The sequence below is a fragment of the Cervus canadensis genome, chromosome 28 (genome assembly GCF_019320065.1).
Source record: "Cervus canadensis isolate Bull #8, Minnesota chromosome 28, ASM1932006v1, whole genome shotgun sequence".
Classification (NCBI taxonomy): Eukaryota; Metazoa; Chordata; class Mammalia; order Artiodactyla; family Cervidae; genus Cervus; species Cervus canadensis.
In genome coordinates, this window is record NC_057413.1 from 51053862 (window position 1) to 51070857 (window position 16996).

A 16996-nucleotide genomic window follows, 5' to 3' on the forward strand; every position below is an offset into this window, starting at 1 on the left:
GAGATATTACTTTGAGAACAAAGGTCCATCTAGTCAAAGCTATAGTTTTTTCAGTAGTCATGTATGGATGTGAGAGTTGGACCATAAAGAGAGCTGAGCACTGAAGAACTGATGCTTTTGAACTGTGGTGTTGGAGAAGACTCTTGAGAGTCTCTTGGACTGCAAGAGATCCAACCAGTGCATCCTAAAGGAAATCAACCCTAAATGTTCATTGGAAGGACTGATGCTGAAGCTGAAGCTCCAATACTTTGGCCACCTGATGTGAAGAACTGACTCATTGGAAAAGACCCTGATGTTGGGAAAGACTGAAGGCGAAAGGAGAAGGGGACAACAGACAATGAGACATTTGGGTGGCATCACTGACTCAACGGACATGAGTCTGAGCAAGCTTTGGGAGTTGGTGATGGACAGGAAAGCCTGGCGTGCTGCAATCCACGGAGTCACAAAGAGTCAGACACAACTGAGTGACTGAACTGATCAGTATTGACTGTTTCTTAGCTGTCACACACTTAAATTTTTGTTCTTCAATGTTCTGTTCCTGGCCTTCTCTCTCTCAAAGGACTTGTACATTTCTGTGACTTCAGCTACTACACTTGGACTGGTAATTCCTAAACACTAGAGTAATTGGCACTTAGTAGATGGTTCTTATTGTTCAGTTGCTGAGTCGTGTCCAACTCGTGTCCAACTCTTGGTGGCCCCATGAACTGCAGCACGCCAGGCTTCCCTGTCCTTCACCATCTCCCGGAATAGAAGTTACCTTTATCTGTGTTCCTGGTCCTTACTCATTCCTCCAGCTTCACTTATGTTTTCTCAACTGCTCCCTTTATATCTCCACCAGGATGGCCCATAGTCCTTGTGAGCTCAAAATTCACAATAATTAAATCAGTATTTTTTTGTTCCAATCCTTTCTCCCTGCCCTTTACAATCTGCTTTTCTTCAAGAGTCTCTGTTGCACTAGACACCTTGTACCACAACCAGGAAACCTTCAGGACATCCTTGACTTCTCATTTGTTTACTTACTGTCCAAAATACTTAAATACTGTCTAAAATACATAAAATACAGTCCAAAATACTTAAATCCATTTATAAAAAGGAAACTACAGACCAATTTCTCTTATATAAATAGACACGAAAAAATCCATGAGCACCACTTTACACCCATTAGGATGGCAATTATTTAAAAGACAAAACACTAAGAGTTGATAAAGATGTGGAGAAACTGGAACCCTTGTGCACTGCTGGTGAAAACAGAAAATGATGCAATTGCTATACAAAATCTTATGGGGTTGCCTCAAAAATTAAACACAGGATTATCATATGATCCAACAATTCCACTTCTAAGTATAACCCACAGATTGAAAGCAGGGACTTGAACAAATATTTGTATACCAGTGTTCATAGTAGCATTTTCACATGACCAAAAGGTAGAAATAATCTAAATGTCCACTGACAGATGAATGAATGGATAAACAAAACATGGTATGTACATACAAGGAGATATTAGTCAGCTTTAAAATAAGGAGATTTTAAGACATATTATGACATGGATAAATCTTGAAACTGAATGAAATAAGCCAGACACAAATGGGCATATAGTATATGATTCTACTTGTATGAGATACGTACAATAACCAAATTCATAGAAACAAATTGTAGATTACGGGTTACCAGGGTTGGAATGAGGGAGAATCAGAAGTCAGTATTTAATTAGTACAGTGTTTCAGTCTGGAATGATGAAAAACTCTGGAGATGGACACAGGTGACTGTTGCACAACAATGTGAATATAATTAATGTCATGTCACTGAACACTTACAAATGATTAAAATGGTAAGTTTTATATTATGTATATTTTATTGCAACAGAAAAAAAATCTGAAAAACGTTTAAAAATGAATATAGGCGTGAAAGATACTATCAAATTCAATTCAGCATTATAAAAAGGATAATACATCATCCCCAAGAGGGATTTATCCCAAGAATACAAGGTTGGTTCAATATTAAAAAATCAATAAATATAATTCAGCTTACTAACAGACAAAATTTATCTCAATAGAATGTGAAATGGTATTTGATAAAACTCAATAACCTTTCATGATAAGAGCTCTCAACAATCTAGGAGCAGAATGGACTTCCTCAACTTGATGAAAAGGATCTAAGTGAAACCTACAGCTAGTATCACACTGGTGAAAAAGAGAAGGCTTTCTCCCTAAATCAGGAATAAGAAAAAATATCAGTTCTCACCATGTCTAGTCAAAACTGTACTGGATATCTTAGCTATTATAATAAGGTAAAAGAGAAATAAAAGAGTATAAAAATTAGGGAGATAAAACTGTGTTTATTATATAGCCATACAATTGTGTAGAATTGTGCAGATTCCCAAGAAACCTATATGAAGAAAAGCTACTGGAATAAGTGAGTCTTAGAAAATCACAAGATATAAGGTCAATATATGTGTGTGCATGTGTTGCTCAATCAGTCGTGTCTGACTCTTTTGTGACCCCATGGACTGTAGCCTGCTGGGTTCCTTTGTCCATGGAATTTTCCAGGCAAGAATACTGGAATGGGTGGACAAATTCCTCTTCCAGGGGATCTTCCTGACCCAGGGATCAAACTTGAATCTCCTACATTGGCAGGTGGATTCTTTACCTGGGAGTCACAAAACTCTAAATATAGTGCTATTTACTAGCAGTGAAAAACTGGAAGCTAAAATTTTTTTGTCAATATCATTTACAATAACATCAAAAAACATGTAAAACTTAGGTATAAATCTAACAGATTACATGCAAGACTTGTTCACTGAAAATTATAAAACAGTGCTGAGACAAAGAATACTTCAATTAACAGAGAGAAACCATGTCCATGGACTGAAAAACTCAATATTGCTCAGATGTCATTTCTTAAATTGATCACTATCTTCAAAGCAATCCTAATAAAAACCTCAAGATTATTTTCACCCAGAAATGACAAGTGTATTCCACTGAGTTAGCCAAAAAGTTTGTTACAGCTTTTCTGTAATATATGGAAAACCCTAAATGAATTTTCTGACCAACCCAATCAAATACATTTGAAAAAGCAAAGACCTTAGATAGCCAAAACCATTTTGAGGAAAAAGAATAAAGTTGAAAGGGTAGCACTACCTAATTTCAAAGCTGCAAAAAATGTCCGGGGAAATTTCCATGCACTTTTCACCCAGTCCTACCCAAATCCTGAACAACTGTAGTACACAATCAAAACCAGCAAAATGACATTGGAATAACCCACAAATTGAGATTTTTACCAGTTTTACAAGTGTGCATGGGTGTCTGGTTCTACAGTAGCTCCGTGCGTAAATGGCGACCAAACGCCTGCAAAGTGGGCAGACAAAACAGCAAAGAAACACACGGGGTAATCATGGGGAAGGAAGCATTTAACAGCCTCAATATTCTCTCTCAACTTTAATGTAAGTCTCTTCATAACTCTATCCAGGTGATCCAACAAGTCCATAGACGAGACTGTCCGCGACAGGCTCCGAAGCTACGTCGCTGAGAGCGCACAGCCAATGTCCCGCCCCAGGAACGCCAGCGCCAGCGCACGGCCCGCTCCGGGGAGCGCCCCGGGTCTCAGAGTTCTGGCCCAACGCCCCGAACGTGCCGTTCGCGCCTCCCTTTCTCCTTCGCGGTTCTTCAATGGCTCGCACCGTGCAGGGCTCGCCGGCCTCCGTCTGTCTCGGTCAGACAACCGAGAAGCAGGTCCCTGCGTGGTCTGGGCCTCGCCGGGTCCCCGGACCGGGCCGAAGCGAGTCGAAGGCGCTCAGAGCAGTAACAGGTGGCCTCGGGATCCCGCCGCGTCTCGGCTCCCGAGGCCCCTTCTGCGCCCCGAGCCTGCGTCCTCGCCGCCCCCCGGGGAGCCCGGCTCCGCCCCGCGGTCCACGCAGACCCGCCCGCCGCCCGCGGCCGGAAGCCAGGGCGCCTCGCGCTGCAAATGCCTGCGCGGCAGCGCGACCCTGGGCGGTTGGGCCGGCCGTCGGGTCTTACCAGTCGGCGCGAGCAGGTGAGGCCCGGCGGCGACGGTGGCAGCGTTGCGGCGTGGGCGCCGGGCCGGGTATCCTTCCCTGTCCGTGTGTCCGGCGAGCCCGCGTCTGCGGGGCTCTCCTCCTAGCGGCGCCTGGGCTTCGCGGGCCGGGCCGGGCGGCGCGGCGGAGATGTGCTCGACGCCCGGGCTGCCGACGCCGGGGGCCTCGCTGGTGCTGCGGGTGTCCTTCGTGGACGTGCAGCCCGAGGTGATTCCCGTGCAGCTGTGGGGGCTGCTGGGCGAGCGGCGAGACGAGTACGTGCGGCTGAGCCGGGAGATCCAGGAAGCGGCGGCGGCCGCGCGCGGCCCGTGGATGCTGGGCGGCGCCTCGGCTTTGCCTGGCGAGCTGTGCCTGGTGCAGGTGGGGCGGCTGTGGCACCGCGGCCGCGTGGTCAGCCGGCAGGCGCAGGAGAGCCGCGTCTTCCTGCTGGACGAGGGCCGCACCATCGCGGCCGGCGCGGACTCACTGGCTCCCGGGCGCAGCGAGTTCTTCCACCTGCCGTCGGAGGTGCTGGGCTGCGTGCTGGCCAGCCTGGTGCCGGCGGGCGGCGGGGGCGAGCCCCAGCACTGGGCGGCCAGCGCCGTGGACTTCCTTAGCCACCTGCAGGGCAAGGAAGTGCACGGGCGCGTCCTGGACGTGCTGCTGCTCCACCGCCTGGTCCTCCTGGAGGTGCCCGAGCTGTCCCAGCGGATGCAGGAGCTCGGCCTGGCCCGGCAGGTGCCCGACAGCCTCTTCCGCTCTCTGCTTAAGCGCTACCTCTCGGCCACCATGCCTGTCCTGGGCCCCAGGGCCCCGGTGGTCCCGCGAGTCCCCCCTAAGCAGGAGCAGCCTGGCCTGGATTACTTCTACCCTCAGCTGCAGCTGGGCGTGACGGAGCCCGTGGTGGTTACCCAGGTGTGCCATCCCCACCGCATTCACTGCCAGCTCCGCAGCCTCTCGCAGGAGATCCACCGCCTCTCCGAGAGCATGGCTCAGGTATACCGGGGTTCCCCGGGGACTGGGGACCAGCACTCTACCAGTGGCCCCTGGGAGGAGAGAGAGGAGAGCCCAGACAAGCCGGGCTCTCCTTGTGCATCCTGCGGGTTGGATGGACTTTGGTACAGGGCGCTCTTGCTTGAGACTTTCCGGCCCCAGCGCTGTGCCCAGGTGCTTCACGTTGACTACGGAAGGAAGGAACTAGTGAGTTGCAGTAGCCTCCGCTACTTGCTGCCTGAATATTTTAGGATGCCCGTGGTGACCTACCCTTGCGCACTGTACGGACTCTGGGATGGTGGGAGAGGTTGGTCTCGGTCACAGGTCGGTGACCTGAAGGCCCTGATTCTGGGCCAGGCAGTGAACGCAAAGATTGAATTTTATTGTTCCTTCGAGCATGTGTATTACGTCACCTTATATGGCGAAGATGGGATTAATCTTAACTGTGTGTTCGGAGTACAGTCCTGTTGCTTGGCTGACCGGTTCCTTGAGAGCCAGGGCAGAGAGGAGGAGGAGGCGGAGGAAGAACCGGAAACAGCTTTTCAGTGTCAATCTTCTGCGGAAGAAATGGATGAAGAGATTTCACTCCCCACCTTACCGTCTATCAGGTTAAAGATGAACACCTTCTATGATGCCCAGGTGGAGTTTGTGAAAAATCCTTCCGAGTTTTGGATTAGATTGAGGAAACACAATGGCACCTTCAGCAAACTGATGAAGAAAATGTGCAGTTTCTATGCCTCCGCCAGTAAGCTGGATGGTGTCATCTTGAAACCTGAAGCCGATGATCTTTGCTGTGTCAAATGGAAAGAAAATGGCTACTTCCGGGCTATGGTCACCCGACTAGACGACCAGAATGTGGATGTGTTCTTAGTTGACCGGGGCAATTCGGAAAACGTGGACCGGTATGACGTGAGGATGCTCCTCCCTCAGTTTCGGCGGCTGCCAATATTGGCCCTGCAGTGCACCCTGGCCGATATTTGGCCTTTGGGAGAAAACTGGAGCCAAGAGGCGATTTCCTTTTTTAAAAAGACTGTGCTCCACAAAGAGTTAGTTATCCATGTGCTTGATAAGCAGGATAATCAGTATATTATTGAGATTCTTGATGAATCAAGAACAGGGGAGGAAAACATTAGTAAGGTGATGGCTCAAGCTGGATTTGCCAAGTACCAGGAATTTGAAATGAAGGACAGTCTTTCCCTAAGTGTCCACTCTCCAGGGCATGTTTCAAACCATTTTACCACAGACAGTAACGGAATATCTTCTGCCAAGAAGGAGGTAGAACAAAAAGACATGAGAGATGGTAAAACTACAGCTGTTCCAGAAGTAGTGACTGACACAGCAGTTACGACAAACGTTTCAGCTGGACTTGTTCAGGACAACGAGACAAGAGTGTCTGTTTATTCTCCCCTGGTACAGAATTTCTTGGGAATTGAGCCAGGCTCTGCTTGTAAAGGAGAGCTACAAGTTGGAAGTACAGTGGAAGTCAGAGTTTCTTGCATTGAAAATCCTGGCTATTTTTGGTGTCAGCTGACCAGGAACACACAAAGATTTAAAGCACTCATGTGTAGCATTCAGGACTATTGCAACAACACAGCTCCTCCCCACCAGGGAACGACTCCTGCTTGTCTGGCAAAACGGACAGCAGATGGAAAATGGTCCAGAGCTCTAATTACCGGGGCACAATCTTCAGAGCATGTCAACATCATATTTGTAGATTATGGAGACAAAGAAATGGTATCTGTGAAGAATATTTATTCAATTGCTGAAGAATTTCTAAAGGCTAAGGTTCAGGCTTTTAGGTGCAGCCTTTATAATTTAATTCAGCCAATGGGACAAAATCCTTTTCTTTGGGATGAAAAGGCAATCCAAGCTTTTATTGAATTTATAGATAATGCACAGGAAAACAATCTACACTTGAAGTGCACAGTATTTGCTCTGGCTTCCATTCATGATGAAGAACTGTTTAATGTGGTGGATCTACTAACACCTTTCCGGAGTGTATGTCATTTTTTGGTAGAAAAGAGACTTGCAAGGCCAGTAAAACTTCAGAAACCTCTGGAGTTCTCTGTTCAGCTCCATTCTTACTTCTATTCTACACATGACATGAAAATTGGAAGTGAAGAATCAGTGTACATAACACATGTTGATGACCCTTGGACATTTTATTGCCAGCTGGGAAGAAATGCAAGTATTTTAGAACAGCTGTCCCATCATATTACACAATTAAGTCAAGTTTTGCTGCATTTAAGAACATCTCACTTGATCCCTGGCACACTGTGCCTTGCCAAGTATACTGACGGAAACTGGCGTAGGGGGGTAATCATAGAGAAAGAACCAAATAAAGTGTTCTTTGTTGATTTTGGGAACATTTATGTGGTAACAAGTGATGATCTGTGCGCAGTGCCTAGCGATGCGCATGATGTCTTACTTTTGCCCATGCAAGCTGTTAAATGTTCGTTGTCTGATATTCCTGATCACATACCGGAAGAAATTACAGCATGGTTCCGGGAGACTGTTTTAGATAAGTCATTGAAGGCTCTGGTCGTAGCCAAAGATCCAGATGGAAGACTGATTATTGAACTATACAATGATAGCATGCAAATTAATGCTAATATTAATGAGAAGTTAGGGCTTCTGGGTTACAAAGGTAGGACAAGGAGAAAAAAGAGCAAAGCACTCCTCTCTACAGCTGAAACTCTTGAAGTGAAAAAGGAAGATGTGAAGTTGTCACCTACAGGGTATTTAAGTAAATCAGAGAACAAACCCGATAGTATGGCACTCTTAGGAGAATTGTACAAACCTAGGATCAGCTCAGCGTGTAGGGAACTCAAATTTTTACAGAGTTCAACAAAGACAAACTTAGTCACTCATCACCAGGACTCTGTGGGAAATAAAAATAATCAAGTGTCTCCATTAACAACAGACAAGAAATTAGAAAGTTTGGCCGAGCCCTCCTTGAAAGCCACAAAACTAGAAGCCTCTCTTTCAGAGAGAAAACTAAGAGATTCATGTGACAAAGGTTTGCCTCTAAAAATTTCTGAGTTCCCTCAGAAGGCTATAATGCCTGGATTTAAAACAACTGTGTATGTTTCTCATATAAATGACCTTTCAGACTTTTATGTTCAACTAACGGAAGATGAGGCTGAAATTGATCGTCTTTCAGAGAGGTTAAATGATACTAGAACAAGGCCTGAATATTATGCAGGTCCACCTTTGCAAAGGGGAGATGTAATATGTGCTGTTTTCCCAGAAGACAATTTATGGTATCGTGCTGTGGTCAAGGAACCACAACCCAATGACCTTCTCTCTGTGCAGTTTATAGATTATGGCAATGTTTCTGTAGTTCACACCAACAATATAGGCAAACTTGACCGTGTTAATGCACTGTTACCAGGACTATGCATTCCCTGTTCCTTAAAGGGATTTGCAGTTCCTGGGATTTTAAACCATAAGGAAGTGATGCATTACTTTTCCCAAAGGACAGATGAGGCTCAAATAAGATGCGAATTTGTTCAGTTTCAAGACAAATGGGAAGTTACTCTTGCTGATGAACACGGGATCATAGCCGAAGATATGGTAAGCATATATGCATTCAGTGAAAAATCTCAACTAGGATTTTCTACCCAAATAGTTCAAGGGGTCTGTTCCACATCAGTCAGGAAAACAGATGTAGACACTTCTATGTTTCTTAACTGGTATAACCCAAAGATGAAGATGATAAGAGCTTATGCCACGGTGATCGACGGACCTGAATATTTTTGGTGTCAGTTTGCAGATACCGAGAAACTTCAGCATTTAGAAGTGGAAGTACAGACTGCGGGAGAGCAGGTGAGAGATCGGAGAAGTCGTATCCACTGCCCTCGTATTGGAGATCCTTGCATAGTGAGATACAGAGAAGATGGGCATTATTATAGGGCCCTTGTCACCAGTATTTGTGAAGATTATCTTGTGTCCATCAGACTTGTGGACTTTGGAAACATTGAAGACTCCGTGGACCCAAAAGCACTCTGGAACATCCCTTCTGAGCTTTTGGCCATGCCCATGCAAGCCTTTCCATGTTGCCTCTCAGGATTTAATATTTCACAGGGCACATGCCCTCGTGAGGGATGTGACTACTTTTACAAAATAGTTACAGAAGATGTGTTGGAGATAACAATATTAGACATCAAAAGGGACGTTTGTGATATCCCTTTAGCCATTGTTGACTTGAAAAGCAAAGGTGAAAGCATTAGTGAGAAAATGAAGAAATATTCTAAGATTGGTATGAGTAGCAGTGATCTGAGGTATGAAAAAAATGATGCAGAAATAAAGGGAGCTCTCGGGTTCCCCAGTCCCGATGTTGGATTTAAGAAATCAAGCAGTAAAGCTGGACAAGAGAGAATACTTCATGTTGAATCGCAGACAGCTGAGCTCTTGGAAAGACTCAACAAAGACTTAAACATCCTTGAAATGCAACCAGGTAAATTCTGTGACCCCCAAACTGGTAACATTTTTGAAGCTTTTGAAAACCCAGGCAAAGATAAGATTGGCACCAAGCTGCTGGAAGAAAAAGTCAAAGGCCTACTGGGTGACAAAGCAAAGTGTGATGATAAGTACCCAATGCCAGGGTTTAACACATTCTTACCACATGCCACTGAAGCAAAGGAGGTCCTGGAACTGAATTCTCTCGAGGTACCACTTTCTCCTGATGATGAGTCCAAAGAGTTCCTGGAGCTGGAATCCATCGAGTTGCAGCATTCCCTGGTTGGGGATGAGGAGAAAGAAGATCTGGGCCTGGTGCCTCCAACCATTACTCTTCCCCAAGGCTGTGACCCAGAGGTCACCCTGCCACCATTGCCAGGGCAGCTGCCCCTCAACGGTGAAGATGAGAAACAGCCTGAGCTAGAACTGCCTACAGCCCAGCTGTGTCTGGAGGACAGAATAAACCCTTTGTCTTTAAGAGTTAGTCAGAAAGCCCAAGAATCCCTGTGCACTGAGGACCTGAGAGGATCTAGTTGTGTGGAAAGCTTTGATGAGGAGCGTAGGCTGCACCTGCACAAACAGACTTGCGATGCCAAGATGCAGATTGAAATGAGTATCTATAAAGAAGAATTTACCAAAGATACAAAGAGAGATGCCGTGTCGTCACTGACCTCTCTGTTTTCTGAAGAAGAATACAGAGATGCAAGGAAACACAATTACACCTTACCAGATCATATCTCAGGTATGTGCAGTTTTTGACCCCCTGTTCACTTTTATTTAACATAGGGAAAAGCAATTATTTATCTTAAAGAGAAGAGAATAATTCTTATTGAATTAAAAAAATAATTTGAGGGAAGTTGAACACCTGAAAAGAGAATTAGCTTTGGATTTTTATGAAGGGTATTTTAAACATGAAGAAATTAAGGGATGAAATTACTGTGAAAGAATACTTTATATGCTGTGCAAAATGCTGAATTATTTTTGCTTTTAAAAATAGAATGCTTAAAAATCCATGTCTCTAAAAAGTAGTCCCATTTCAAATGTAAACAAATCATCTCTAGATCAAGAGGTTATATTTTTTTGGTCAACTTTTAAAAATATGTAGTGTTCCTTTGCCAAGCATAATGTAGGCATAAATTTACATTGGGGATCATTTTAGCAGAGTTTTAAAACTGAACTGTTTTTCTGCATGCATATACTTTGCCATTCATTTTTAAACCCTTAAAAGAATGGAGTTAGGGAGCCTGTATTAATCAAGAAAGTTAACAGCCATGAGTAAATATTGGAGAACACTTATTACCATTAACTTTTTTATAAGTTTCTTATAAATTATTTTTGCTGCTCTTTTCTTGCCTACTTAATAAGATTTGAAAGTTACACAAAATGGCTTATCTTTTAGGTTTTTACAAAAAATCAATGTTAGACTTTCAAATGTCAATTTTATTTATTAGATTGTTGCATAATTACAATATTATTACACTGTACAAAGTAGAGAAAACAGGAGACTAAGGAGAAAGAAAATCATCATAATTCCACCACCAGGAAATGGCCACTGTGAATGCTGTGATGGTGCATATACTTTTTCATCTGTCTCTCATCCTTTCTGTGTGTCCACATACATACAGTTTTAAGAACGAAATAGAGATCATATTATTTAGAGAGACAGACTTAGAACACGTTGTACTCATATCACATTGATATGAGAGTAGTAAATGCATGGTAGGGAAATGTTTTGCTTGCATGTCTAACATTAAGAAATTAAGAGAGATGCATTGACTCTTGCTGTATTCAATCTGGCAGCTCAACCAGAGAACATGTACACTCTGAAAGGATTTACTGTCGGATCCAAATGTGTTGTGTGGTCAAGTCTCAGAAATACGTGGTCTAAATGTGAGATTCTGGAAATAGCTGAAGAGGGCACAAAGGTATTTAATATTGCAGTGAAGTACTTAGTCTCAAAATGTACTTGTAGATTGTCAAGGAAATTTTACCAAACTTTACCGGATTCGAAAATCCCATTGAACAGATTAGTTACCTGCTCATTCCCCCTGATGACTGATGAAGTGCAAAAACCATTTAAAAAGTTTATATTTAAGCATTCAGGGCTCTTTTGTCTCCCTTAGCCCTGGAATCTTATCAGTCACTGAGTCCCACTTCTTATCTCTTAGTTAAAACTTTTTATACCTAATGCCACTATTTTGGTTAAGTTTCTCGTCTCACAACTGTTAGTTGCTCAGTCTTGTCCGATTCTTTGCAATCCCATGTAGCCCGCCAGGCTCTTCTGTCCATGGAATTCTCCAGACAAGAAACTAGAGTGGATATCTTCCCAACCCACCGATCGAACCCAGGTCTCCTGCATTGCAGGCAGATTCTTTACCGTCTGAGCTACCAGGGAACCAACCCCAGCTAGATTCCTCTAATAACCTCCTATTGATTTACCTCTAGTCTTCCATCAGTTGTTTCTCCACATTGCCAGTGTGCTGTTTGTCAAATGAGAATCTGACTCTATCATTCCCTTGTGTAAAATCTCTTGGAAACCTTCAGTAGATGGTGTTTTTCTTGTGGTTTGAAAAACCACCTGTGTCAGAATCCCTTGGCACGTTTCCTAAGTATTGATTCCTGGACTTTGCCCCTGCTGGCTGACTAATGGAGAATTTCTAGAGGGAAGGATTAGGAATGTACAGTCTTACACCAAGAGAATTTGAGAATATCCATCTTTGATGTCTAGGCATAGATACTCAATATATGATTTTTTGGAATGATGTACCATTGAGTTGAAATGTGATGTTGAAGTTTAACAAAATCATTGTAACTGCATTTTAAAGTATTTCATTTGCAAAAGGATACTGTGTAATTAACATAAATCAGTGACACTGTTTAGAATTACCAGTTTTTATTAATTTTTTTCTCTTGTAGGTTTTGGACCTTTCAAATGGCATAGAGGAGGTAGTGAACCCTGAGAATGTCTGGAATGGTATACCCAAATTGGATAAGAGTCCATCTGAGGTATAAGTATATTTAAACAGTAATTAATGAGACTGTTCTTCATTTTGAAAGGTGACTTAGTTACTGAAAGGTGCAGGTCCTGCGGCTCACCACTTAGAGCCATTTAAGAGGCCAGGTTGGTGGAAAGGAAAGTTTGCTTTATTTCAGATGCTGACATCTGGGATGGGGCGAGCAGAGGGCAGACGTCTGTCCAAAGGCCAACTCCCCCCACTGACAGTCAGTGGGCAAGAGCTTTGATAGACAGAAGGAGGGCACTACATGTAGAAACAACACAGTCATCTCTGGCAGTCATCCTGAAACTGGTCATCAGTGGTCTGACCGGAGTCATCTTGGTTATTTTAGGTACAGTTGATCTTCAGTTCCAGGGCCAGTTTGTTTCCATTTCTTCGAGGCCTGTTCTTGGAATTACGTCAGGTTATGTCATGGCTACAGTCTGATCATCATGTAGTTAATTTCTGTATCTGGTATTTCAATATCTGCAAGACAGCTCACAGGATATGGCTCAGTATATTATCTACAGCCCTTGAGAAGGAGCCTTGAGAAGGTCCTTGGCTATGCTTAATGACTACATTTTTATTATTTGGTCTCCTTTGACTGTTTTCCTTTGTTTCTGCATTGTCTTACTTTTCTGATTAAATTGATTTTCAGACAAAAGGCAGGCTGAGGACACAGTGGGGCATGGACCATAGAGTCATGCTCTGTTTCAACTTGAACTTTTTCTAAGCATTTGTGTTTAGGAATAATGGAAGAAGAAACACTTGTAATAACAGCAATGGAAAACAGCAACAATACAGTCAATGTTCTGGATTTTATGCCCTGTATCTCTTTGGGCAAACTACTTATTAATGTTTTCCTCCTTGATTTTCATTTTGGGATTAAAAAAAAGAAAATTGTTTGTTGTTAGTGACCTTGATAAAATACATTTGATGCAGAAAATCTGGGAAAATGGTAAAGTTAAAAAGGAGGAAGTAGCAATCACCTGTAATACATCCATCCAAAGACAGATTAATCAGTTTGTTTTTAATAATTTTTGTTTATATGGGATATAAACACATCAGCAATATATTTTGAACATGGTTGATTTCATCGTACGTACACACATAAATTGTGTTTTTCAGTTAAGACTACATGATAGGTGGTTTCCCAGGCTATGTCTAGACACTTGAGTTTATCCTGTTTGGAGTTTGAACTTCTTGCTTCAAAATCTGTATTGGATAGTTCCAATATCTGGTCATGTCAGGGTTTGCGTCTACTTAATCAGATACAGACGTTCAAGTGATCTTTGTTAAATTATCTCTTGATCCTGTTTGGAGTTTGAACTTCTTGCTTCAAAATCTGTATTGGATAGTTCCAATATCTGGTCATGTCAGGGTTTGCGTCTACTTAATCAGATACAGACGTTCAAGTGATCTTTGTTAAATTATCTCTTGATCCTGTTTGGAGTTTGAACTTCTTGCTTCAAAATCTGTATTGGATAGTTCCAATATCTGGTCATGTCAGGGTTTGCGTCTACTTAATCAGATATAGACGTTCAAGTGATCTTTGTTAAATTATCTCTTGGAATTTCTTTTGAGATTTTTTAGTTTATATGGTGATTCAGTTTGTTGAATGTTCCTGGTTATTGCATGATCTTTTTCATAAGTGGAACACTGGTTCTTAGAATTGAGGCATCAGTTCAGTTCAGTTCAGTTCAGTCGCTCAGTCGTGTCCGACTCTTTGCGACCCCATGAACCACAGCACGCCAGGCCTCCCTGTCCATCACCAACTCCCGGAGTTCACCCAAGCCCATGTCCATCGAGTCGGTGATGCCATCCAACCATCTCATCCTCTGTCGTCCCCTTCTCCTCCTGCCCTCAGTCTTTCCCAGCATCAGGGTCTTTTCAAATGAGTCAGCTCTTTGCATGAGGTGGCCAAAGTATTGGAGCTTCAGCTTCAACATCAGTCCTTCCAGTGAACACCCAGGACTGATCTCCTTTAGGATGGACTGGTTGGATCTCCTTGTAGTCCAAGGAACTCTCAATATTGAGGCATGTGGAGAATGAAATCAGCTCTTAATGACTTTAGTGTTATGTGAAAGTATGCACTAATGAAAGAGAACAAAGAACTATTTGCCAACATCATCCTAGTAAAATATAAAATATGCCAATTTCATAATCTTTTAGAGAAACTTTGTATGATAATGGATACAGTGTGAGGACTAAAATATTTTTTTAAAAATCATATCTGTAGGGATAATTCCCTGTAGTAATTAGAATACACATCTATTCCCTCTCCCCATTTTTAAAGGACATGGATTTTGTCATGGTAGTACCCACATAAATAACCTTCTTGGGCACTCCCTATTGGTTCAGAGTTTAGGACTCCATCCTTCCACTGCAGGGGACATGGTGTCAATCTTTGGTCAGGGAACTAAGATTCTGTAAGCCGCAACACATTCCCCCCTACACCCGCCCCCACCCCCAATTTTTTTTTTTTTCTTATTTTTACATTTCTTTCTCAACCTGAGGTTTTTCTGTTTTTGTTTCAGAAAAGAGGCCTGGAGATGATAGAGATTTAACTGTGGATCTGTAAGTGTGGTCAGTCAGTTCAAAGCGGCTCTGAAATAAGTGCCATCTCAACCAGACCAACAAAAATATTTGAGAAGATTGAGAGCGTGTAAATACAAGAAATTGTCATTTTTGAAAATTTTGTGTCGAAAACAAAACAAATCTCAGACTGCCTGTGTGGTGTATTTATAGTGCTGTTTCTGTCTATTTGGAGTTGAGATGTTTCCTCTCCCTTTAAATGTGTCATCTTTCTAATCAGTTGGGAGGATTTATTTGGCTAAACAGTTTGCTAACACATTACTCACATTGCAAAAAAAGGAGTATTTTGGTTTCTTCTGAATAACAGTTTAAAGTAGAAAATTACAGGTTTCTGACAAGTATAGTATATGATGCTACTTGGGGGGATGGCTTTGTTAGCAGTAACGCCTTCAAAATTTTTGTTTTGTTTCTGAAGCTTTGCTGTTCTAGTTTTGACTGATCCTCTGTTTGAATTTAGAAGTATACTAATATGACACAAGATCTGAATAAAGTTTGTCCTTAAAAGTATAATTTCATTTCATTAAAAAGAAGATATCTGGGACTTCCTGGGCAGTTCAGTGGTTAAGACTCTGAGTTTCCACTGCAGGGGGCAGGGGTTCAATTCCTGAGGACCTAAGATCCTGCATGCCACACTGCAGCTGAAAGAAGGAAAAAAAAAAAGAAAAAGGAAGTCTGTGGTCATGGAACAAACCACACTTCTACAGTTGGGGGATACATAGTAATAGTAAATGTTAGCTTTCATGTGTTCGTCCCTCAGATGTACGTTCAATGCACTTTTTGCATGTAATCCTTGATTCTGAGGTGCCTATTCACATTACCCATATTTTATAGGTGAGAAAGTTGGAAGCTTTTCAGAGAAGATAAATAATTTGCCTGTCAAAGAGCTAGCAAATCTCAGAGGCTTGAGCAAACCTAGACCCATCTAATTTCAAAGCCCATGCTTTTAAAACAAGGCTTTGCATAGGTGGCAGCACGCAAACAGATTCTAACGTTAGGAGATAGATCTTACCTGTACACGGCCTGCTAGATATGTGACCTGGGCAGGTTACTATATTATTGTTCAGCCTTCATCTTCCTCAGCTGTAAAATGGGGGTAATAAAACTTTTCTTGCAGTGTTTTTAAGATTAGAAATAACTTAAATAATATGCCAGGAGAGGAGTAAGCATTTGATAAGTATTTCCTTCTTTTCCCTGAAAGAGGCTCAGTATGCACTATGGTAGGTTATATTTTTTAAACTTCATTGAATTGTTTCACATCAGCATATGCCACAAACAGGATTTTAAAGAGGTGCTATTGAATGGAACATCAGTTCTATTGAAATGGTTGTCCATTTCTAAAAAGATGTGTATGAAACGTTATGAGGACTCTGAAGCCTGATGAGAAGAGTGAGAATTAAAAACCGTAAAAGTTGGGTAAAATTTCAATAAGTAAAAAAGGAGAGGGTTTTACATTAAGCATAACTGAAGTAGATGAGTATATTGCTTGTTCCTAGGATAATGAATAGACAAATTTGGCTCATTCATGTAGACGTTGTAGTTGTGAATTAATTCCTGGGAGCAAAGGTCAGAGAAGATGTATGAAGGCCAGATTATAGAAAGCCATCCATTTCATGATAAAGAATTTAACTCTTCATTTTAAAATATTTACCCTGAACAGTTATAGGAGAAATCATATTTCTCAAAATGAGTGATTTTGCACACTAAAACATTAAGGTAGGCCTGAGTGCCAAATCAGAAAACACGGTTACTTATTAACAAGGCAAAAGGAATAGGCATAGAATAGTTAACCAGGCTTGCTTACTAAGTACTGATTATCCTTGTTCTCACTGGCTTTCGTGAAAGTTAATTATGAAGCACTCATAGGAACAAGACCATTCTTAGACCCAAATATGTTTGACTGATGAGTGGCAAAAGTGTTTAT

At 42.4% G+C, this 16996-nt stretch overlaps 1 protein-coding gene across 1 annotated transcript; it reads left to right on the top strand.

The window, feature by feature from the left end:
• The first annotated feature begins 4049 nt into the window (after positions 1–4049).
• Positions 4050–15611, top strand: TDRD6 (tudor domain containing 6). Its single transcript, XM_043450872.1, has 4 exons — positions 4050–10226; positions 11285–11409; positions 12401–12490; positions 15018–15611. The coding sequence occupies exons 1-4, from the start codon at positions 4181–4183 to the stop codon at positions 15045–15047; spliced, it is 6291 nt and encodes a 2096-aa protein (XP_043306807.1). The 5' UTR covers positions 4050–4180; the 3' UTR covers positions 15048–15611.
• Positions 15612–16996: the final 1385 nt, after the last annotated feature.

Excerpts from the sequence above, each read along its gene's own strand:
- TDRD6 (XM_043450872.1), top strand. The coding sequence starts at position 4,181 with ATGTGCTCGACGCCCGGGCTGCCGACGCCGGGGGCCTCGCTGGTGCTG. Across the intron at positions 10,227-11,284 it reads CTTACCAGATCATATCTCAG|CTCAACCAGAGAACATGTAC; the intron begins GTATGTGCAGTT and ends TCAATCTGGCAG. Across the intron at positions 11,410-12,400 it reads TAGCTGAAGAGGGCACAAAG|GTTTTGGACCTTTCAAATGG; the intron begins GTATTTAATATT and ends TTTCTCTTGTAG.